Below are 25524 nucleotides of genomic sequence, written 5' to 3'. Positions count from 1 at the left end.
TAGTACAATAAACACAAAGCGGCTGATAAAGGTGGACTAGGTCACAAAACAAAGCACGAATACAACAGACATTAAGATCAAATTGGCAGAAGTCATAAGATAAACACAAGCGACGCTAAATCGAAAGCATTACAGTCATAGAAATCATCTAGGCATCTGCGTGTGGGTCAATGATGCAATGACGGATTTGTGTATGCCATTGAATTTCGGAATACAAAAAGGAAGCACTCAACATTATGAATACTGAAAAATAAAATGTAGTTAAACAATGAATAAATGTATAATTATGATACAAAATCAGAGCACGTAAAATAGGGTCAAGCAAATTTTTATAAACGGGCTGATCAGTTAAAAGACCACAAAAATTGAGACTGACTAGCTCAGGGTCTGAAGAGCATTGTATATTGGATTCATTATATCCCGTAAGCCCTAGCTTTCTATTATGACTGACTTCAATTTTACCGAACTTTACGAGGGCGAATATACTTATGCACATACAAGCCTCATGTAAAAAGACATATTGCCGAATATTTACGACGAAAAGGGTCCCTAGTCAACACATGAGCCGACCGAGCAAACAAATTCCCTCACCGGTTGAGTAGAGAGCAAGCCTAAGGCAAATGGACAGCTTCGCATGGGGGCAGTGTGTGAGCGGTTCCTTTCTGACAGCAAGCACAAGTAGATACATATATCGGCTATTTACGAGTTGTTGCGCGTTAGAGCCCATGATCTTATCAAAGCATTCAGGTATAAACAGAAATTCTCGGGAAGCTCTTGTTTGAATCCTTTATGACAATTATAATATGGCCCATTAAACCACTTAAACGTTTTGGAACGAATCAAGAATATATATACTTTATGGGGTCGAAAACGCTTCCTTTTGCCTGTTACATACTCTCCGTCGATTCTAGTATACCCTTCTACTACGAGTACAAATATCTTGTTGTTTTTCACATATGACTTTGATTTTGATTTTGAATTTAATTTAATCAAAATCGGACGACTATATCTTATAGCTGTTTTAGAAAAAATTAAATCGAAAAATTGGTTGGAAAATAATATAAAAAATTATATTTTAGGTGTTATTTAACACTTGGGAGTATAATTTTTTTTTTTTTTAATTTTGAATTTAGTTAACTTAAAATCGCACGACAGTAACATATAGCTGTCAAAGAAACAATCAGAAGAATAATGATATAATTATTAAAAAAAATTTTTTTTTTAACATCAGTGAAGCTAGCAGCAATCCTTAAAAATTTAAAATGGTGTTAGTAACATTGAATTGTATAATCCAATTGATCGACCGAAAAAAACGAATTTAAAAAAATATAAACGCTCTATGTCGAAATCTATAAAAGGCAGAGAGTTGGGAATTTAAATTTAGATGCCAGTTTTATTGCTAGAAAAAATAAACTTGATATGCATTGGTTTATCAATACCTTTTAATTGCTTTCTACGCCTTCTTTAACGCCAACAAACGCTTAAAAGTGACTGCTCACATTAAAATCTAGGGTAGTAGGCGCTTTACAAGCCCGCTTTGCTCCTTGTATATCTCCCTATTCTAGCTGTGTTGCGGATATCTGATAGTAGAGGCTCTCGACATAAGCTTTCTTTCTTGTAATTGTGTTATGATCATCTCCTATATTTCGTCATATTTAAAATAGTTCACGGCGACCTATAGAATGAAATATATAATAAATGTATATTCATTGAAATTGTCTTCGGAATAAAATATTCTAATGAAACCGTTTTTAATCCGAAAGTAAAGCATACCATGCAATAGAAGAAAACCCGAGATTTAACACACCAGCTCCCAAAGTTTCAGAGATATAATCAGTGAAATGGACGGACAGGCAAACGATTTCTGTCTTGATGTTGATATATTTATGTAATTTGTAGGGTCCGAAAAATCTTCTTTAGGGTGTTACATGCTTTCCGCAGAGTCTAGTAACTCTAACGTTAAAAATATTTTAAAAAAATGGCGAAATGCGGTGACCAAAATTTTTAAAAAATTGAAAATTATTTGGTCTGCAATAAGTTTTTAAAAATTGCTCAAGACGTTGTTACACGAACAATGTAAAAACAACAAACGACAAATTTTACTTATTGAATTAAGAATAAATAGAATAAAGTTACAGTCCAGACAAACCAAAGTAGCCAAACTTGGACAAAACTAATGGAAAAAATCATTTAAAAAATAATAAATAAAAACTTTTTTTAAACTCGACAATAGCTACCGATTGAATGTAAAAAGTATGCAACGCCCTATCTAACGCCCATAATGAAACATAATACTAATATCGGAATTCGTAGCTTTGCTGCTTGCAAAACTCCCTTGCGTCTCTTTTTTTTTGTCACTAACGGAATGGTTTAAAATGTAAATGTGTATAAAAGCAAGGCACAAAACTAAAATAAATATTTATTTAAAAAAATGCTTTGATAATACAAGACCTAAGTTCTACGAAAACATTAGCTAATGTTAGCTAAAACGTTTCAGACTAGGCCGTAAATATATGCCTTCTTCCGAATGCGCAAGTACCGTAAGTATTGAACAACTTTTAATAGCAAGCAAATGTTTGCTTATTAATATGAAAAGTACTCTGTACATATATAGATATTTAAATTGCATACATCACTACTTGGCGCATGCTCACATAAGTAAATTGCTCAAGTGAAATTTAATGCAAGCGACTTTCGTTCAAGTCGAAATCACCACAGTCCGTGTAATAACCAACCAAAATAAATATTTAAAATATTTCTTTTTTGATTTTAAAATTTTGTGTATAGTTAATGAATGATTTTTGAAAAATGGAGAAATTACATAATTATCAAGGGATAGCAGGTCGATTTCATCAATGGAAAAATAACATTAAAGAAATATACGAAGGCTTCCAAGAAAAATATTCAACAAATTTGGTTGCTACAGTTCAAAGTCAACTTAAAGGCAACGCTAGTGCCAATAAAGATTTTTCCCACGTTTTTAGGTAAGAATGTTATCTGATCCCCAACATACATAATTTGAAATAAAAAATTAAATACGCTTATTTTTAAGACTAAGATAACGAGGTACTGATCCTTTGGACAAGTTACATTTCGTAATATCTTAATTAATATTCATTAATTTCTTTGTTTTTAATATTGCAAATCGAACTGAATTACATGCGATGCATTTGCCAAAGGTATTTTATTGTTACCTTTTGTAGTCTTTCTTTTTTTAATTCTGATAAAGTTGACAACTGGTCACAGCAGAATGACTGATACCATTAACCATGTACCAGCGTTTACGTCCCTATGAAGTAAGTATATTCTTGATCAGGATCACTAGCCGAGTCGGCCTAGTCATGCCCGTCTGTCCGTATGAGCACTTTGAATTTGGAAATTTGCGAAGCATATTCCTATTCATCTTAACTTTTATTATTTACTAAGTAACGTAATAACCCTAAAAATAATACATGTTTAATATATACATTTAAATTTAAATTTACTTTTTCTGCTCAATTTACCATGGATCACTAGGTGATGTTTTATTTACCGTCGGATCTTGGGCTTCTTGACGGAGTCAAGGATTTTAACGATATACTTGTCAATTGGTGATTTGAATAGCTACTTGGGTGCAACCGACGAGCTTATAAAATGGGCTCATATTTATATAAATAGAATCAAGAAATATAAAGTTTCAAAAACTACCATGGGATCCATATAAAAGGATAAAATGTCCCCTTTTGGAATGCGGTTGGTGTCAGGTCATTTCATTATTTTTGTAATTATTCTGTGTGCGTTGCGACGCCTGGCTATCAATAGCTGCGAGTAGCACAGCTGAAATTGGTAATAATTTACTCCTATCTAGTCGGCAATCAAAAATTATAAACACAATAAAAATAGGAAGAACACTTTAATCGAGTGCCTCGATTATCAGACACCCGTTACTCAGCTTAAGGAAGCAAAAGGGGAAATGGAGATAAAAAGCAGCAAATCGATATTGTAAAGCGGCAACTAACGGTTTTTCAATATATGATAATCTGGAATGTAGACAGATTTAAGCGTTTTCACCTTTCGTGTGCTTCAGAGTGGGCGCAGTAAACTTTGAGTCAATTGATGGGTTAAAAGCCAACTACTATATATTTCAGTAACATTTTTTATAGCATGAAAACTGTGGCCATCACAGTTTTGGGCGGTAAAGTGGGCGTGGCACATAAAAATTGTAGGTGCTACAGAATTTCACGAATTGTGGTCGTTAGAGTGGGCGTGGCACCCTGCTAAAAAAAACTTGCGCTGCGCAGGAAGTCAAATCTAATAGTTTTTATATATAGTTGGCAACCATGCTGAATTAAAAAGTCCTTAAAATAAGTGGGCTTAGCAATGTTTCGAAAGTCTGGTGGTGCGTATCCAGTCCAATCACGTCTCGGGGCACCAAGTCGTACATCTCCAATCTTCATCTCAGCTCACCAGTACACAGATGTGCATTATACACCGACGGAAAAGTTGTCTTCCAAATATAAAAACTTCATCATTATTCCACTATTTAGGTGTCGAAATGATCCTATTGAGTGTTAATTATTATCCATCCCAACGATTTTATACCATATCAGTGTATTCTTCGACCAGAAAAGTACATTAAGATTCGAATTTGACGCGCCGTGTCTGTTCATCTGTGCATAGAGCATAGAGTAAGCACCTTTATAGAGACACCATTTGCTCTGCCGCTCTTTTTGGAAACTTTGCCAATGCACTATCGAAAATTTTATTATTTCCCATTTTCCAAAAGTTGAAATTGATTTTGACTGTCACAATGGATTATATAACATCAATCTCCAATGTTACTAACAGAAAAGTTTAACAGACTGCACCACTGTTAAGTTATCAGCTGTTAAAGTCTGTAGTTATTTCAACGAGGTGGCAGCTCTAGTAAATCACCAGTTATTCTTAAAAGTTAAAATGGTTAAAAAGTGTAAAACTAAGCAAAGAACTGCCGTTTTTGAAATGCCATTTAATCAGACAGCTTGTAACTTGTGTATTTGACCTCGATATTGTATTTATCGATTGTGGTGCTCGTATATTCGTGTGTAAGTTCTAACTTGAAAAAAAACGAAATCTTTAAATTAATTTTTATTTTTAAATAGAGCTACAAAGTGAGTCCAGCACGCTCCATCACTAAAACCATTTTTATCTTGTTGATCATTTATTTCTCATTAAGCTCAGTTGGCATAAAAGTACACTTTTGCGCACTTTTTCTAAAATCCCGCTTTTTTGTCTAGTAAGTTTCACTTCCAACGCTAGCTTTAAAAATATTTTACAACATCATTCACTTACTTTACGTAGATATAAAGGATTTTAGTATTTTTTAAGAATTGTAATGGTAATTAAAACTAAAATTGCGATTTGTCCTAAAAAATGGGGGAAAAAATACCAATATATTTTTTTTATTTAAGGTTCGGTCTTTTTATAAAAAAAAACAACACAAAAATATATATTATTTATTTAAAAAAAAGGCGGAACCACGCCCATATTTATTTTTTTATTTCCTTTACATTTTATATACTTAATTCAAAAAACAAAACTTTTAAATATTGCTTTGTTTTTAAGTTATTAATTAATGCCACAAAAAGTGGTCAAATTTCCCATAGTGCAATGGTGCCACCCAGGCAAAAAGAGCTGATTTCTATAGTTCCCCGCAGTGAGTTTCATGGGATATTATATAGCTGCACCGGTCTCACTCAATGTTTTGTTTTTGTATTTAATCCTCACCAATATTGCTGTTCCTTGGCACATGTTGCAGTATGTTGAGCAACTGATGTTAGCTTTGAAATTGACCTTAAATCGGCTCCTAGATCCGTCCGTCTATCCGTCCGACCGCCCTTTCGTATGAACACTGAGATCTCGGAAACTATAAAGGCTAGAATATTCAGACTTGGCATGCAGTTTTCTGAAGCAATCCAAGTTTCTTTCAGAAGGGTGCCACCCCTTTTTTAGGGTCAGAAACCACCCAAAACTATGGAGGAAAAGAAAAAGCCAAAAGCTTTTAGAATTTAGTACATTAAAGTTTGGTTGACTTTTAAAGTGTGTAGTGAGTATTTGGTGTGGTGTTAGCCTATGAGGGTTTATCTTCAAAACTCTTAATATTCGGTTATTAGTTAAAAGGGTCATTATTTCATTCGCTTCGGTGAATTTTACTCTTTTTTGTGAAAAATGTTGTCCGTCGAAGCTGCAGTACTGTTTTGTGTTGTTGTTCTCTACATGTAAGTTATCTAGTTCAAGATCCCAGCCTCCTTACCCAAGTTATAAACGAATTCGTTAAAAACAAAATTATCCAACTAAAGATCCCAGCATTCGCACCCAATTTATAAAGAAATTTTTCATAATCAAATAAAGATAACAAAGTACAACTTTATTGAAAATTTGAAGTAAAAATAAACTCAACTTAATGTTCTAATAGAAAAACAAGAATGGAAGTTAACTTCGGCAAACCGAAGTTTGTATACCCTTGCAGTTATACGAAATAATCAACTTTAGTAACACCACGTGCAATTTTTAAGGATTGTTGCTGATTTCAGTGATGTTAAAAAAAATTATTTCATTCTTTTTTTTGCCATCAATTTTCCGATCGTTCCTATAACAGCAGATAAAATTTAATTCGAAATTCAGAACTAGTTAAAAAATGTTATTTCCAAGCTAAGAAGGTTATATGTTAAAAAACACCAAAGATATAATTTGTTCATATTTTCCGACTATTTTTCCGATCGTTTCTATGGCAGCTATATGATATAGTTGTCCGGTTTTTATACAATTTAATTCGAAACTCAAAACCGACCCCATAAAGTATATATATTCTTGATCAGCGTCACTAGACGAGTCGATCAAGCCATGTCCGTCTGTCTGTCCGTTTTTACGTAAACTGGTCTCTCAGTTTTAAAGCTATCAGCCTGAAACTTTCCAAAAAGTCTTCTTTCTATTGCAGGTAGTATATAAGTCGGTTGATTATCAGTTGATTATTTTTTATAACTGCAAGGGTATACAAACTTCGGCTTGCCGAAGCTAACATTACTTGCCTTTTTTCTAAATTTAGTGGTATTTTCCTTCTATAGCCGCTAAAGTCCGGTTAATTAGGTCAAAGGTACCGCTACGTTTCTTCGGCTTACCTTTATGAACATATTTAAAAAATATCTACTGTATACATTCTACCGACATTTAAAGAAAGGGGCTGTAGTTAAAGTTGAGGTTATGATCCAAAAAATTTAATTTCTCCAAGAACCGTACAACGGTTTTTTCTAAATATATTCATTTTAACCAGGATTTCTCACTCTTTAAATCCTATAGGTCTGATAAGTGGCCTCCGCTGGAATCGCTTTGAAATTCAACTTAAAAACAAGAAAGGAAGTTAACTTCGGCAAGCCGAAGTTTGTATACCCTTGCAGCTATAAAAAAGAGTCAATAATTTTATTAAAATGAATTCGAAATTTCTAAAAATATAAAAATGTATATTCCCAATATTATACGATAATATGTTAGAAAGCACCAATAATTTGTTTCGCATTATTTCCCACCAATTATCCGATCGTTCCTATGACAGCTAGATGATATAGACGTCCAATTTTAAAAAAATTTAATTCGAAATTCAGAATTAACTAAAAAACGTTATATCCAAGCTTAGAAAAGTATATGTTAAAAAACACCAAAGATATATTTTTTTATAATTTTTTCCCCGATAGTTCCTATGGGAGCTATAAGATATAGTTGTCTGATCCGGCTGGTTCCGACTTATATACTCCCTGCAATAGAAAGAAGAAAGTTTCAGCCCGATAGCTTTAAAACTGAGGGACTAGTTTGCGTAGAAACGGACGGACAGACGGACGGACAGACGGACATGGCTAGATCGACTCGTCTTGGGACGCCGATCAAGAATATATATACTTTATGGGGTCGGAAACGTCTCCTTCACTGCGTTGCAAACTTCTGACTGAAATCATTATACCCTCTGCAAGGGTATAACAAGGAAGAATGCTATAGTCGAGTGCCTCGACTATCAGATACCCGTTGCTCAGCTTAAGGGAGCAAAATAGAAATGGAGATATATAAGCAGCAAAGAAATATTGTAAAGCGCCACTTACTAGGTAGTTTAGTATATATTATGTGGGCGGCAGACAGTTTGAAGCGTTTAAGTCGTTTGGGGCGTTAGACTGGGCGTGGCAGACATTTTTTTAGTCCAATCGAAAGGTTTTAATGAGACAAATTTAGTTTACGCAAAAAAATGTCTAGTATTAAAAACTGTGGCCATCACAGTTTTGGGCGGTGTGTTGGCGTTAAAGTGGGCGTGGCACATTTTTTTGGGTAAATCGATAGGTATTGATCAGAGAAATACATTTCAGTTAAAGTTTTTTTTCTAGGCGCTGCAGATTTTCACGGATTGCGGGCGTTAGAGTGGGCGTGGTTGAAACAAACTTGCGCAGCGTTGGAATCTGCATGCCAAGTATGAATACTCCAGCTTTTATGGTTTCCGAGATCTCAGAGTTCATCAAGAATAAATACTTTATAAGGTCGGAAACGCTTCCTTTTACCTGCTACATACTTTCTGACGAATCTAGTATACCCTTTTACTCTACGACTAACGGGTATAATTAGTTATTTAAAAAATTTATTCGTGGTAGACCACTCACGATAACTTTCGATTACAAAAAAAACCCGACTAATTAATAATGTTTAAACTTAAAAACGCTTTGTACACACCACCATCCGTTAAATTCATTCCAAAAAGTCCACTTAAAATGCTTTAAAAGTGTCCGTTTTTGTAATTTTAAAGTTGTGGTTATGAGTCGAATTTCTACATCCCGAGAATTTAATTTATAACACCTGATACAACAGCTGTAGGGTAGTCCGAAGAAATACGTGTTGGTAAAGTCAATATTAGTGAAGTCATATGTGTAGGACTTCTTACTCAACCCGAAGATCTATATGTTACTTTGTTAGAACAAAAATCTGGAAAGTCAACTAAGCGATTAGATTGATTTCTAAATCTATTTTTTCTATAGTGCTCAATCTAGTTTTACAGTGCATAACTCTCTGTTTTACTAAAACTATTTAAATCATTGTAAAGTTCAATTCTTTCAAAAGCCAATAAAGTTTTTTATTTTTGTTAACAGAAAGCGTTAATGAAGGACATTATCTCTATCTTTTAAAAATAGTACCACAACAACTGATCAGGCGATCTTTTTGCGACGGTAATTAAACTACATTCTACTTTACCTTATTTATCACATCATTATTCTTACCTTGTACCCAAATGAAATTAATTTTCTGTCCCACCTTAAATAAAAGCTCGTGTTAATCCCGTATATTCGCTAGGTCCTGGAGGAATTCCTGGCGGCGTGCTTATATATAACTCGCTGAGCTTATGCAAGCCCCATCCCATATTATTTACCTTATCTTTAGAATCTTCACATTCTCAATTCTTTTTAAAAGGTACTCTTTGTGTTCCGCAAATTAGATAACTTGAGATCCATCTCAAAGGGGAATCCATTCCAGGGAATCCTAGTAAATCATGGTTTTGAACCAAATGCTTGGGGGTCCCACAGTATAAATTATAAATGACTTTAGCTAAATTTTAACTCATTCTCGCGTTTTAATATACGCAGATTATGTTAAATAGTGCATGTAATTTTCAAACAAATTGCTTTGACAATTTACTAAATTTAAATGGCTCCAAAAATAACGTAATGAATTTCTGACGTTTCAGTCTTCAACATGCGCTGAGTGAGAGCCCATTGGATAGAGCAACTATAATCAAAGATCTTGGTGTTTCTTTGGAACCAAGACAAAAGTTAGCTGAACATATTTTGTCCATTATTAAGAAAGGATTTAATAAAAGATAGTCAAAGGAATACTAAAATTACATAGTTATCAGTTCCGAATCCCAATTCAGTTTGAAATATTTTCACCCGATCAGTAATGGCAGCTATGTCGGCATCCACCGGCGCCAAGGTGTCAAAAATTTCTTTGCCGGCATTACCCATAGCTACCAAAAAGAGATCTGTAGATTTCCATCTCAAAACATCACAGTGGTAGAGTTTAAATTTGCATATGTTTGTAAGTAGAAAGAAGAAGAAGGGGCGCTGCCGTGCGTTGTACGATACTAAATAGTGAAATGTCGACGCGTAGAAAGATACAAATTTCGTTCGAAAAAAAATGTAAAATCTTAGTCTGTGCTAGAAAATGTAATAATAATCGTAGATAGAAAATATTTTTTTATTGTCCCGCGGTATCCTACGCCCAACCGACCGAAGAGGCGCTGCCGTGCGTTGTACGGTACTAAATAATAAGATGTCGTCGCGTAGAAAAAACTTGGTTCGAGAAAAAAATTGAGAATCAGTCTGTGCTAGAAAATGTAATAATAATTGTTTTCGGAGAGGCAGAGAGTCACGTTTTGAGATAATCGGATAAAGTCTATTATAGTCAAAAAATAATATTCTGAAAAGGTTCCTGCAAGTCTTAGTTAGAATAACAATGATTTAAAATTGCGAGAATGTAATTTCATATTAATCTGCATGGAATTGAAAAATTTAGCTGGCTAAAGGCTATAAGTTTTACATTGGATAAGGTTATAATAAAGACTGTTCTAATCATCGGTCTGCAGTTAAACTAGAATAAGGAGGTAAAATGAGGTTTGCAACCCCGTTTAGGCGCCTTAAAACAAATAGCATAAAGTTCTTCTGTACCGATTCGATACTGCAGATTGGGGATCCATAATCAAGTATTGGGCGGACAAGCGAAATAAATAAGATCTTAGTAATACAACAAATTATCAAATTCCATCGACCATCTTTTAATAAATCTAAGCACACTAGCTTTATTAATCATGGACGAAATATGTTCAGAAAACTTTAATCTTGGGTATAAAGAAACACCAGGACCGTTTACTAGAGTTCTTCTATCCAATTGAATAGCAGCGTGCAGATCATATATCGTATATAAATTTTTTCACAAAAGATGATATCAGAACTTTAGTTTCCTGTAGTTGCGATCGTCACTATATATTGCCCTCGTTCAGAGTGGTTTTTGCTTGATATCAGAAGTTTTTCACATATTGGGTACCCACCGTACTCTTGACAACGTAAAATATTTTTTTTAACGGTTTTTATTATTAAATTTCGTTGAGCCTGTTTCATTTAACATTTCCAAAGTGCCAATCATTATTCAAGGTAAGGTAGGTATTTAGAGTAGAGCTTTTTGGGAACCAAATTTAAGTTTTGAGCCCAGAGGAGCACCTAAATAGTTTAAATTGAACAGGTTGTACTGACACCATTTCTGGAATCTAGCAATATCTGACTGCATGCAGAAATCAGACTCCATATTATTAAATCATAAGCAAGGTTTAGCATCATTACCACACATTAGTACAAGAGAGTGACTACAACAGAGTAAACAACAAAGGTCCTGATGACTGCCCTAAGATACTCCAGATGTTTCGTATATCAACTTGGAAACGGCGTTTTTGAATATATCCCTCTGAGATATACTATTAAAATAACTTGAAATTCAAGCAAACAGAATATTCGATAGCCCGAAGAAAGAAGAGAGTGGTTTACGGGGTCAAGATCTTTTTAAAATCTTTATAAAACGTCTTTCTGCAAATTTTGCTAGGTTCATCTATGTTAGTTCGTGCAGGTTAGTGTTGGTCGATCTTCGCTCAACAGACTCATTTTGACACGTTCATTTTAGAGAGGAGCTCAAATGTTGCAAATGAGTGGTAACTATGCATTCTAATGTTTTAGGAATAATAGAATCTTTCCAGAAAGTAGGAAAAAAGATGATGCGATCGACAAATGAAAAAGTTTAAAAAAGGGGTTGCAAATGGTTCGGGCACAAAATTTAAGCACACACCCAGGGAGTTCATCAGGCCCAGGAAAATAGGTTGGAGTTCTAGTTTTAAAATTACTAAAGAGTGATTTTAGTCATTACGGTAGTTGGAATTAGACCAAGAGTCTGCAATTTCGGGATCCGTAGATGCCTCCACAGAATTTAATCATACCATTAATGGCAATGCTAAAGGCTTTTGCGTAGCATTAACAACGTTATACAGCTCCATAGGATCCTTTAAAAATTGAAATTTAAATCAGATCAAATACATGTAATGATTGAAATGAATGGTTAGTATATTAAATTTAGTATGAGCCACCACATATCATGAAAAATCGGATGAATTGTTTTAAGGTTTTTAAGTTTTTGCAGCTCATTGGTAAGCCAAGGGGCCGGTATAAGCTTGGAGAAAGACTATCAGGAACGCAATAAAAAAAGTGTTTAGTTTTTTCAATACGCAAGCAATTATATAAAATCGTCCAATTATATTGAGAAATCATGTTGCTAAGACGGATCTAAAACAAATACCGCATCTGATTGCCTGTTAAGTGAATTTCGTATAAAGCTTACCTGTTGTAATGATAATTCTAACAGACCGTCTATGGGGTCATAGACAGATAAAGTTGTAGAAAAACAGAGTCCGTACAAGTTACCATAAAATGTACGCGAGATCGAAATCGCCCAAAATGACGAGACCCCTCTCCGAAATGTCACACATAAAAGTTTCAAGTCGGATCCAGATGGAATATAAGTACATGTTAAATAAATAGAAAAAAAAGCAAAAATCCTTGAAAACCAACGAATTCTATGTCATTGGGACTAAAAAGTATATTATCTCCGCCCCTGCGAGAGCGATAAGTTCTATGAGAATTAAAATTGTTAAACTTCTGAGAATGAACTTCTAAAGTTTCAGCCAAGTCTCAGCAAAGTCAGAATGTGTTCAGAAAACATAGAGGAGACAGCATGAAGCTTAGTTAGCTTCATATTAAGTCCCCTAAAATTTTATTTGGCCGTAAATAAATATATCAGTTTGTTTGGCTCCGGTTCTATAATTAAATGCCTATCAGTTCTCCGTCCGTTGGAAACAAATTCTTTAAAAAGCAGTTCATTATCAAGACAAAAACTTTTAGAATTTAGTATATTAAGTACTTCAAGGGGAGCAGATATTTTAAATGAATTAATTAATTAAATGTGATGTTTTGAGATAGAAATTTTTGTACAGGAATTCCAAAACATCTGCAGATTTGATTTTGGGTGTTAAACGAGACACAAATAATTGCTTCCCATAAGACATAACCGAGAATTTTTTTCATTCTCAACTAGCAATCTGTACATCGTTCGTTAGATTTGCTCCCACAGATTTTATAGGAGAGCGCTTTTTGAGTGTAGATTACACCACTGACTTTTATTAAATATCAAGGTCTGCCTTAAACTCTTTGTATCAGCAACTATGCTCATAAGTTTCTTAAAAAGTTTATTGAGCTAGTCATTGGTCAGCGCCACAGCCATCCAAAATCGCGGTCTAATTCAACGCATGAGGCACAAATCCTCGAAAAGTCATAGTCATAGATCTTTATAGTATTTTACTCTGCCAACAAGTCCAGAAGATTTCGGATAAATGACTGTGTTGCAGAGACGACAGTAAATAAAAACGTCATTAGGTGACGATCCAAATTGACAATTATTTTTTAAGCAAGAAAAAGCCATGATTGAAGGTATTTAATAAATTGTAAAAAATAAAGTTTTTTTTTGAGAATTAAAGATTTACAAATACCTCACTCAATTTGACACTGACATTAGGTGACGATCCAAATTGACAATTTTTTTTTCAAGCTAGAAAAAGCCATGATTAAAGGTATTTAATAAATTGTAATAAATAAAGTTTTTTATGAGAATTAAAGATCTACAAATATCTCACTCAATTTGACACTGGATCAATTTAGAGGCACAAAGGCACATAAGTAAATGAGCGCGTGGAGAATGCAAGAGCGAGACATTTTGAGAAAATGGATATCGACAGATCGTGGCTTGTGAAACACAAACAAAATATGCACGACAACGAGATAATAGAAAGTTTACACAACAGAAAAGCTTTTGAAACAATTGTACCAAACCGTACACAAGTTATAATACCAAAATCAAGAGATAAAATAGAATACAATTTTATTAAAATTCCTACAATAAAGTAGACAATTAAACATAAAGAACGATTTAAACTCAAACACGTCTGATTACGATGGACTAGGTCACAAAACAAAGCACGAGTACCAGGTCAAATTAACAAAAATCACACATCACAAGATAAACATCACCGGCCACAAGCGACGCTAAATCAATTATTGGCATCAATATTCCTCGAAATGGAACAGAAGCACCCTTTCGCCACGGTAACTGTCGACTATCATTATGAGCCACTTTGCTTTTCTACACGGTTCCTGGTCCCGGGCAAATACCGACTGTGCAAAGAATCGTCTCGTGGTCGCTGGCCGTGCATAAGTCACCGATTCTCCAGTAAGAACTTACAGCTAGCGTCAAGCTTATAGCAGTGAGGTCTATGATACATTCAGCGTCCTTTCATTTGGCGGCGCAACGTAGCGTTGCAAAGGCCCTGGGTAAGGTGCTCCCCCTTAAGATGCTGATGGGCCACCGACATTCTTCCCACGAGTTAAAGATGCCTGCGATGATATTAGGGTAATGGCCCCTTGCATCGAAAGCATTCTTGTCTAGTGCACGGCTATAGTCCGTATAGCGGCCTTGCCCAATGTGTCCGTTACCCAGTTGCTGTCGTCTTTGACTTTGTAAGGTTCGCTGATGACACCCAGATTCGCCATAAATTCCCTCATTGACTGCAGGAGTGGGTCCTGCGAAGCCCGGCAGTGACTCAGTTTTATCTGGATCATTTCTATTTGCACACTCCAGCTCTGTCACGAAATAATCTCAATGCGCATAATAATCTCAATGCGCATTCGATATTTTCCAAATCTCGATGTACCCAAATCCCGATTGCAGACTAGCGTCACACAACAGAAACTTTCTTGCAAAATCGGTCGTGTTCAAAACCGGAGCTGGATCAATTTATTTTTTAAAAGATTGCACGCGATCTGAGCCAAGACACTTCAAACGAAAGGTTGGTACACTATCGCTACATTTATTCTAAAGGAATTGCACCAGTGAAAAATTGCTACTCCATGAACTTTATTATTCCTCAATTATGCTGAAAGCTAACATCTATTCGATGTCCACTTTTGCCAAAGATGGTGGGCAATACATGATTGATTGGCACAGCGTAATTATTACCTGTTATTACATCGGTACGACCAAAAACATCTTTTTCGTAGGACTACATTTTTTTGGACCACCTGCTCAAGTGCTTCTTGATGTACCATTTTGGAACTTTCTCGCAAAATTCGTTCCCATCATACGTTATATTTGTCGAAACAAGCCTTTATATTGGACATTCCACGGTTCCGACTCCAACTTTCAATATAAACGGAGCTTCCGTTTTCATCAGCTTCTTTGTGTTTTTTCTTCGGCTCTTCAAATTGAAGTTTCTTTCGTTAATGTTAGTCTATGCACTGGCGCATCTTTAAAATGATGCAGGTGTCCGGATCAAAATGGAATAAGGAAAGCACTTAGCAGTGCGTGTATTGGATTGTAAGAGAAAATAAGCAACTATTACCAGGGGTTATTCGTATTTGAAGAGCCAATCACAGAAGATCATACCACTCGCCAGAAAAGTTTCCGTTGGAACCAGCATGAAGAGAAGCTTGAAGAAAAGGACAATTCTAGTGAATCCTTGACATCAGAAGTGGAATCGCCCAGGCCTCAAACCGAAAGTGAAAATAATCTGAAACTGCTTATGGAATCACAAAGTCATACTTTCTCGGTACTTATAAAAGTAGGCAGCGCTCTTTGGATCATAATTTAGGGCCTACAACTCTTGATTTTGCATTACGATAATGCTACGTCTCACACTGCACCGCTTCTTCGTGATGACTTCGACTAAAATCACCTGACTTGATTCCGTGTGACTCTTGGCTAATTATAAAACTTAAGGAACTACTGATGGAACGCCTTTTTGAGTCCATTCGGAGATGAAAGCTAAATCGAAGTAGTCGCTTTTCACTAACCTAAAAGTAACTATTTAAAAATGTTTGGCAAAAGTGAATTTTGCTTTTATTAAAGTGGATGGAAATCGTTTAGCATTAGGATTTTACAATGCTGTTGCTGTAATTATTGGAAACACTGTGCTTTTGGATATACCTTTTTTTATACCATGTTGAAGTCAATTGCAAAGCCGTTGAAAAATACAACTTTTAAAACTATGATTCGTTTTCATCTGTAACTGTAAATGTTAAGCAGTAAAGTTTTTAAGTTTGATTTGAGTCTTTGAAACCAATCTTTTCGGCTCAAATGGAAAAGACTTTTTAGCTTTTTGACGCTGCGAACCGCATTTTTGTCATTTTTATTTTTTTTTATTGATCTACGGAATACTAATCTTTTCAGAAAATTTCGCATTGTCTTTTTTAAACTGTTTAAATTAATATCGCTACATCTTGGGTCATCGAGATCTCGTTAACAGGTACAATGTTCACTGGTACCACCACTTCATTGACCACTTTTTTTGGACGAAACTTTTAACATCCTCATATTTAAAAATATTAAAATAAAACATTGACAATCGTTGGTTATATTAACACCGCATATTATTCAAAAAAATTATATGGATCGGAAAATTATGTAGTAACGCTGCCAAATAAGTTATCAGATCAGCTTGCTTACTTTTGGAGATAAGTGCATAAAGCTTTCTTGTTGCCGTTGTCGTTTCCGTGATAACTTGCATACTATACTGTCTGTGGATCAAAAACTTAAACAAATGCTATAAAAATGTATTTTAATGGTGAACACACAGGAAAACCAACTTACGCTGCATATTAAAAACATGAATTACTAGAATTCGCTAGTATATGCTCCATATGTTTACTTAAAAATTTTAATAAAGTAAATCTAAAATATTAATAGTAAATAAAAGATATTAACTGAAATTTATTTGTCTTAAAAATACCTGTCGACTGACCAAAAAAATGTGCCACGCGCACCTTAACGCTCACCAACCCAAGCCCAAAACTGTGGTGGCCACAATTGTCAATCTAGAAAATCTTTTTTGCCAAAACGTATTTGTCTCATCAATACCTATCGATTGACGCAAAAAAATTGCCACGCCCACAAACAGCCCAAAACTGTGGTGGCCACAGTTACTAGAAAATTTTTTTTGCCAAAACGTATTTGTCTCATCTATACCTATCGATTGCCGCAAAAAAAAATTCACACATCGATTGAGCTCAAAAAAAAATGTGCCACGCCCACAAGCCGCCCAAAACTGTGGTGGCCACAGTTGTCAGGCTAGAACTTTTTTTTTGATAAAATGTATTTGTCTCATTAAAATCTTTCTATTGAACTAAAAAATGTTTTCCTTTCTAACGCGGCTAAAACGCTTAAAACTGTCTGCTGCCCACATAACATATACCTAAATAACCGGTAGGTGACTCTTTAAAATATAAAATAAAATATATTTTTTTTGTCAGTGCCATGGTCGTCATTAAGGATGACGATGAGTGGCGACTCGGGAGAATAGACTCAGTTTTTTCGGGAGCCGATGGCAAGGTCCGTGTAGTCAGCATTTGTACGGCGCGCGGCATTGTCAAACGTCTATGAACCAAGGTGGTTCTTCCTCCAGGAGAGCTATACAAACCCACTTTATAAAAAGCCGCTTGTCCCAAAGACCATAGTCCGTAGGCATTATCCACGTCATTCTTAATCAGCTCTGTTTTTTTTTCCTTATCCACACTTTGCCCAGGAAAATTGATTCCACGTAGCGCTCAGGCATTGGATAGCAGAAGTACGAGAGGTATTCAATCCTACCGATGCCGAGTCTGCCACGGAATTCATTCTCTTCGAAGGTGTCAGAGGTTCTTAAAGCTTAGCGCAGAGAAACGTCTGCGAGCAATGCTGATCAACAAGTACTGCACCAACTGTCCCGCACACGAGCACTTCGTTTGGAGCTGTCGCAGCGGTGACCGGTGTAGAACTTGCGACCGGAACCACGCTGCTTCACATGCATGAGCGCGCTTCCAGGAAGAAGTCCAGCTGCTTTCGCGCCGGCAAGGTCCGCCAAACGCTTGCCCCTCCACCGCGGTCAGCATCATCGATACCAGCTCCGATGCTAGCGGCGTTCCTTCAAAGTCGCAGCGTCAACGTCCTTCCCACTGCGCTGGTGGTCATCGATCTGTGCTCACCGACGAGCTCAGTCGATGTGTCCATGGCCGCCGCGTTTCGTCTGCCGACGATCAACGTGGGAGAGGAGAGAATATGTACAGCGACGATTCAGTCGAAAGTCGAAGAGGCGGTCAAGTTCGAGGTGGTTCTTAAGATCGAGCCGAACGTACGCATCCGGACTCCCATCTGTGAGCTTAGTAAGAGCGCGTTCCAGAGCTCCAGAGAGCTACCGGTCGCGAATGAGCGGTTACATCGGCCATCCACCATCTTCCTGATCCTGGGCGCCGGCGTCTACCCGAAGGTAATCCAGCCGGGTTTCCACAAAATCGACGAGGGACTGCCGGTAGCCCAGAAGACCATTTACGGGTGAATCCACTCCGGCGCCTGTACGCAGGCGTAGGCAACTCGTTGCAATGCTAGCAAAGGGGCGGAATGTTCTGGCCCACTGACCGCTTTGCCTGTTGAACCGCTCCCGCTCTCACACTCCCGCTCTACCGCTCTTGCTCTCCCGCTCTTATTACGTCTCCCCTCTATAGAGTCTCCGATATTGTACTTGATGCCAAAGTTGTGTGTGTTCTTTCTTTTGGTCACCGGGCAACTCGCGAAACGAGTGTTTCTCCCCCAGCGCAGCAGCCCCGCCGTCACCAACACCGCCGATTCCCGCCGCTCCCGCCTCCATACGCCACCACTACCAGCGGCATCAGCAGACCCCGCTAGCCCCCGCCGTACCAGACATGAATTTTCAATTTATTCTTTAAATTTTGTATATTAATAGAAGCAAATTTTTTAAAATCGAAGAAAGAAATAAGTACACCATAACCATAAATAGTCAAAAATGTTGGGCTGTGAAGCTTAATGTGAAAACTCCGTTCGTTCAAGGTCCAAAAATTCATTTCATAATTCATTAATAAATAAATAATGCATTCGAAAAAAATAATGTTTTCAACATATATACTTTCAGACATCTTAAACATCTATTTGTGAATTTTTTTACCTGAAAGATAGCTTAGTAACAATTGTGATGGGCCCAGTTCGTAGGACGTGCATTTAGAGAGTTTCCACCCTTATCGTTTTGTTTATTTTCAATTCTTCCGACCGATTAATGCTCTATAAATTTAATTAATAATCCATAATGAGTTTTTATGTAGAACAATGCAAGTTTTTACTTTTACACTTTCACCGCATTTTCTCCAAAACAAATTCATATTTCTAAAGTCTTGGTATGCAATCTTCAATACCTTTGTATCATTCGGTACGATAGGACCATAATAGCAGATTTTCAATTCTGCGTCTACATATAGTAGTTGTTTTCGCACCCTGCTGAAAAAAACTTGCGCTGCGATTCAGCTCGAGAATCTACATGCCAAGTTCCAACTTTCTAGCTTTTGTAGTTTCCAAGATCTCAGCGTTCATATGGACAGACATGGCTAGATCGACTCCTTTATGGCGTCGGAAACGCTTTCTTTTACCTTTTACATACTTTCCGACGAATATAGTATACCCTTTTACTAAACGAGTAACGGACATAAAAAGCTAAGAAAACACCACATACTTTAAATTCATTCCAAAAGTTACACTTAAAATGCTATAAAGATGTGTAACATCGGTTATCTAAGAATAAACATCCTCTACCGAAAATCCCTTAACGAAACAATTGAAGATTGGTCTTTTGTTAAAATATTCCGTATTACACAATTTTGTTTTTTTTTTACTGTTATAAAATGGGTGTTATCACATCACGAAATCTAATTCTATTATATATTAATATCAGTATTATCATAAATGAACTTTAACAATCTTTTACCCCTTTTTGAGTTATCGCGAAATATCAATATTGGTTCAGAAAAAAACGACTTTAAACAAAAAAGTTACCAACGTAAGAAAGTAGTAAGCAAACATGGGTTCTTGGAAAATTTGCATATTAATGGCTCATATATGCGGGTCTGGTAAAATTATAATATACAATCCCTTATTAAACAGAATTTAATGGGTTTCAAAGTCATAAAAATGTCACGATCATGTCCATAAAGAGTATACTTGATTGCGCCTATCGCCCCCACATCCCCATAGATCCTCCTCCTCATTATGAGCAATTAAAAGGCACGTGAAAAGGGTACACGTGAAAAATGTCGCACACCAAAAGTATTGGAAGGTTTTCATCACGTACCATTTTACCTCATTATCCCAGCTGTTGCTATGCACTTGAGAAAGGTTGCACATTCAAAGTATCAAAAGGTTGTTTCCACAAAAGGGCATTAAGATATCAGCCATAGTCAGAGACCCGAAAAGGTCCATTACCTGACAACAATAAAAGGGACACACGCACAATTCCGAGGGGCACGCTCATCGAGAAGATCACTGAATACTGGCACGTCACATAAAGGGCACAACGCACAAGTATACCTGTAATTTGAAGTCGAAAAAGTCAGAAGTTTATTATGTAATACAATAATTTATTAAATTATTTTGGTATTGCGAACATAATTTTTAACTTATTGAAATTAATTTTCCGGGCAAGGGCAAGCGCATGTTTACAAAGTTAAATCAGTATTACAAAATGGAAAGTGTACACAATATTTCTTATTTTTTGATCATGTTCACTTTGATTCATTAACATAGTTTTTTGTTTAAAAGGTATTGACAGTGCTGGCCAATTATCTGTTCCGCTTTTATTAAAGCCAATATTGATAGGACCAGTTTTTTCTGATTTTTTTTTTATTGACAGATCAACCACTATTATGAAGGCCTTCAATTTGAAATTATTTGTGGTCAAAAATGGTTGTGATTCTCGATAATAGTAACTATATTTAAATCTTGTATAAATTTCATAGCGGTGGGGAATACTGATTCTTACTAAAATCGACATTCGGATTATCAATTAACCCCAATTTGGGGTTAAATCGCAACCCAATATGAACCCAAATTTATTTTGACTTTAAAGATTATCCAGAGACGTACAATTTTTTAGGGTGGTAGTCATACCGACAAATTGTGTTCTATTAATCTCACATCCTTTTATTTCGTACTTAATTTCATCCAAAAAGTAAGCCATACAATTATTTAAAAAAAGTAATTTCATTTTTAGGTCCATTCGGTGAATCTTTTCTATTAATTTCATAAAAATTAAGGTAACTTTCGTACAAGTCTTGATTTTGGATGGTTATTCGAATTTCATCGTTAGGTTTAAATGTTTGATTGCACGATGAATAAGAATGAAACTTTTCTTTTCTTCGAAATACTATCAAATAAATAAACCTTTTCTTGAATATTTAAAATTTCGTTCATTCTTTTCTTTTCCACGTTTTACATTATACTTGAAACGACTCTTTATATAGCTTTACAATAAGTAATGTTTGGCTGAGGACTTAGGCTACGTCCTTTTTTTTATAACTAATCATTCTACCAGCTGAATGTGCATGCGAATCACCACGTAAATACAGCAAATCACCGTTTTCGTCAACAATGCTTATAGATAGTGTGCTTATTTCATCACTGTTTATCAATAAATAAATAAGGTTATGTGGTGTCACTGTTATTTTATACCCAGGTGGAACATTAATGCCAAGCTAATGTAACGCATGATTCGGTGTATTATCAACATATGAACCGCTGATTATAATACCGATGTACTCCCGAAGATGTTGAGGAAATGGCCAGTCCAGCGCTCAGGTCACACTAGGCGATGATGTGCTTAAAAATGGGTCACTTTCCCTTACCATTGAAACGTGCGGGAGTGGTCATGGTACCTAAGTCTGAAGCCAATCACACCTCCTACCGTCCAATCACCTCACTGCCAGTGCTCTCCAAATTACTCGAAAGAATATTCTTGAGTAGAGTACTGCCGGTAATGGACGAGGCCGGTCTGATCCCTGATCACCAGTTTGGCCTTAGGCGCTGTCATGGAACCCCAGAGCAATGCCACAGACAAGTGCAATTTATCCTGGATGTTTTTGAATCTAAAAAATATTGCCTAGCTGTTATGCTGGATGTTAAGCAAGCCTTCGATCGGGTCTGGCACCTTGGACTCCTCCCAAAAGCTGAAACCCGCCCTGCCACAGCCGTACTTTAGTTTTCTTAGGTCTTCCCTGGAGGACCGAAGATTTGTAATCAAGACGGAAAAGCCCGTTCTGGTATCAAGGTATTTCACGCCCGATCCCAGAAGTCGATACGCACAGCTACCTGAGCTTCATATTAGGTAGGAGATTGACGTGAAAGCCGCACATTATATAGAAGCGTCGCCAAGCGCAGAATCGCGCCAAAGCCTTTTTCTGGCTGGTGGGCAGGAGATCTTAGCTCCCGACGGCATCGAAACTTTTAGTGTATAATGCGATCATCACGCCAATCTGGACATATGGCATACAGCTTTGGGGCGCCGCCAGCAGATCAAACATCAACATTATACAGGCATGTTACGCACGCCCTCCATATAGAAAGATTCAACGACGAATCTTAAGTCGGAGGGAGGGGTCCATTTGACTAACCACACTTATGCTAATAAGGCCAAAAGAAAATTGCAATTCGGCAAACTACTGGTGTCAGGTGGCCAGAACAACGGCCACGATCGACCTACTGGTAACCATACCCCGGTACCTGGCAAAGTGCAACAGACGGACGTTGACTCCAAAGATATTGGATACCGAGATATAGTAACCCTAGGTGGGAACACCTAGTTTATACGCATCAAACTGGCAGCTCAGAAAAAGCTCTACAAGGGTATAAAAGACCTTAGACAATTAGAAAATGGGGGAGAATACATACTGGTGTCTTGCTGACGGAAGCCGCCGGCTCCAAGGAAAGGCGACCTTTCCAGGGCAGTCGTCCCCGGAGTCCTCTCCTCCAGGATCAGCCACCAGGGTCCAGGAGGGGAATTAAGTTTTTTAATGTGCACATGCTTACCTAATTGTTTTTAATTTCAAACATTTAACTTTAAACTTCCCAACTTCTGTGACTGTCAGTGTTGAGCGGCCACTCAACCAACTTTGTTTCAGAATAGAGGTCTGACATTAAAATATTTTAACTACACAAAAAGGATGCCTGTTTTGTGCATGGCCAAATTACCGGAACTTCATTAAATCAAATGACGAATTATCCTTTTTATAATACGACACCTACAGTATGTGCTGACAGACTATTTGTTGAAGCTAACGTAAATATAATTTAGATGTGCTTTCTGGCCGACGCCCCACGACGTACTAGGCATTAACCAGGTCGTTCAAGTCCAGAATAGCAGAAGCGCAAACATTACGGTAACGCATTTAGCACTTGCGGTGCAGTTGTACTGTTCGTTTGTCTATCCAGGACAGATGGGGGTGGGGGAACTGACAGGAAACGTAATGCCGACGCCCTACAACGTACTAGGCGGTTGTCCGGTTGTTTGCTTGGGACGATCTTTTGTTTCTCTGGCCGACGCCCTGCAACGTATTAGGCTAGTTTGTCAGGTCGTTTGCTTTGTTCGAGTCCAGAGAAATAGGAAGGCGGTTGTGGAGCACGAGAATGATCGGTCAAACAACCGGATTTCCGACGACTAGCGGGAGGGGGTTTTTGGACAAATTCCTGGTCTAGATGCAGCGCGTTTTCATTTGAAACTTATGCGCTGACTAGAAAAGGAAAGTAAGGGCATTTTAGCTTAGCGGAAACCAGTTGTGTAGAAGAGGCTGACACCCCTAGTTAGGGATACTTGTTGTGTTTTGTTTTTGGGGCTTAAATATCGGATGGTTCTTGACCGAAGAGAGACTTGCGGAGCAGAGAGCAGCACCCCTCAGTATATACACATTATTATTGTCGATTTATTCAGCGTTTACGTCGCAGACCGCGTGTTTGGAAAAGAGGCGCGTGATCCGGTTATACCAAACGTAAAGTGAAAAATGAGTGCTTGCCTTAGCCAGCACAAGTTACAATATATAAAAAAAAGAGCGAAGGCCTTAAAAGAAGGTCCAACTGTATAAATTAAGGGGCCAAAAAGAAGGTCTTGTTCCAACCCAGCACCGGAAGAGTGACCCGCGCAACGACGCGCGGAGAAAACCACCAGCCCCGGAGTGCGAGCGCGCCAAGGCTAGGAGAATCACCTGAAAGAGAGCCTTGGGATCTCGCCCAGAATCAGCCAGTACAGGTAGACACCCTGTCCAAAGAAAACAATTTGGACCAAGCCACCGGAATGGAAGGAGCCGCCGGTGGAGAGAATTTACCCCTTGGACCTCCTAGAGGGAGATCAAGTATGCTTCCCCGATATCAGAGACACGAGGAGGACAGGTTATTAGCTGCCGAGCGACGTGGGCAGAGATTGATGGAGCTCTTGAGGCAGAGCAACGAGATGCAGCGTGGTATGAGCGCCCAGATCGAAGCATTGAAAGCGCAAGTAGCCGAGATGCAGTCTGCAACATCTAGGGGGCCCGAACCGAAGGGACTGCCCTCACCAACCCGAATTGTTCCGAATCTGACTTACAGCTTCTTGAGATTCCAAGAGACTCCGCCTCTAGAACCGGTGACGCAGGACATGCTCGATAGTGAGATGCACCGTTTAAGAACACCCAGGCAAACGGATACTCCGTCCGACCAGACGAGAGGGAGTCGTGCCACCAATTGCATCCAGAGATCGATAGGAACGCACCAACTGGTCTTTCGTGAGTTCCATCTTCTGTTAAGTTATATTGACAACTTATGGAGGACAAGGCGAAAAATTACGATTTCGACTACTACTCATTAAACCAGGAAATGATACGGGCGTTTTCCACTACCACGAGCGACCTCATAAAAGTCAAGGAACTAATAGATCTCAGACAGGGGCCGCACGAAACTTTTAGCGATTATGTTTCGGATATGCACAACTTGCATTTCAAACTGAAGCGTAAAATCGCTGAAGATCAGTTTGTCGAGCTTTTGAAAGACAACATGAACTTCCAGATGGGCAGCTTGCTGCTAACGTCCCAATTAACTTCGTTAGCGGAATTCAAAAGGGAGGGTCTCCGAGTAGACCGAAAAATACTGAGAAAAACATGCACAGCGCCACCAAACTTGAATTATAGTACAAAAATTAATACACTTTACCCGGACAGCTCTGACGATAAAACATGAGACCCTCGATCACAGGAGTGGGTCGAAAGCACACGTCAATGGGCGCCTAAGAAAAAAAATTAAACAACAGACCACAATGGTCGTCCGCAGATTGCTTTTTGGCAAGTCATTCCATGCGATACGCATCGATCACTTCGATGCTATAATAAGGCTTATGCTAATAAGGCCAAAAGGACTCCCCGGAGTCCTCTCCTCCAGGATCAGCCACCAGGGTCCAACAGCCCTTAAGGAGGACACCTATAGCTCAAACGATTTTCATGTGTCGGACCATCGCCGCCATTATAATCAAAGCAGGAGGGAATGTCAACCGCAAGGACGGTATTAGACATA

At 37.5% G+C, this 25524-nt stretch overlaps 1 protein-coding gene across 41 annotated transcripts in view; it reads left to right on the top strand.

Moving 5' to 3' along the window:
- LOC108026484 (proton-associated sugar transporter A) overlaps positions 1-25524 on the top strand; it is a 366519-nt gene that overhangs the window by 71667 nt on the left and 269328 nt on the right. Inside the window, exon 1 of one of the 41 annotated variants that reach the window (XM_050889375.1) lies at positions 2701-2984. The exons of 39 other annotated variants lie outside the window; for them this stretch is intronic. In XM_050889375.1, coding sequence (XP_050745332.1) covers positions 2809-2984 — 176 coding nt within the window. In that variant the 5' untranslated portion in view covers positions 2701-2808. Of the gene's footprint in view, positions 1-2700; positions 2985-9134; positions 9213-25524 lie in introns of those variants that run through there. One more of the 41 variants, XM_050889389.1, reaches the window with a different exon arrangement.

Source organism: Drosophila biarmipes, chromosome 3R, assembly GCF_025231255.1.
Source record: "Drosophila biarmipes strain raj3 chromosome 3R, RU_DBia_V1.1, whole genome shotgun sequence".
Taxonomy (NCBI): Eukaryota; Metazoa; Arthropoda; class Insecta; order Diptera; family Drosophilidae; genus Drosophila; species Drosophila biarmipes.
The sequence above is the reverse complement of the archived record's forward strand: the minus strand, read 5'-3'. Positions and strand labels throughout refer to the sequence as shown.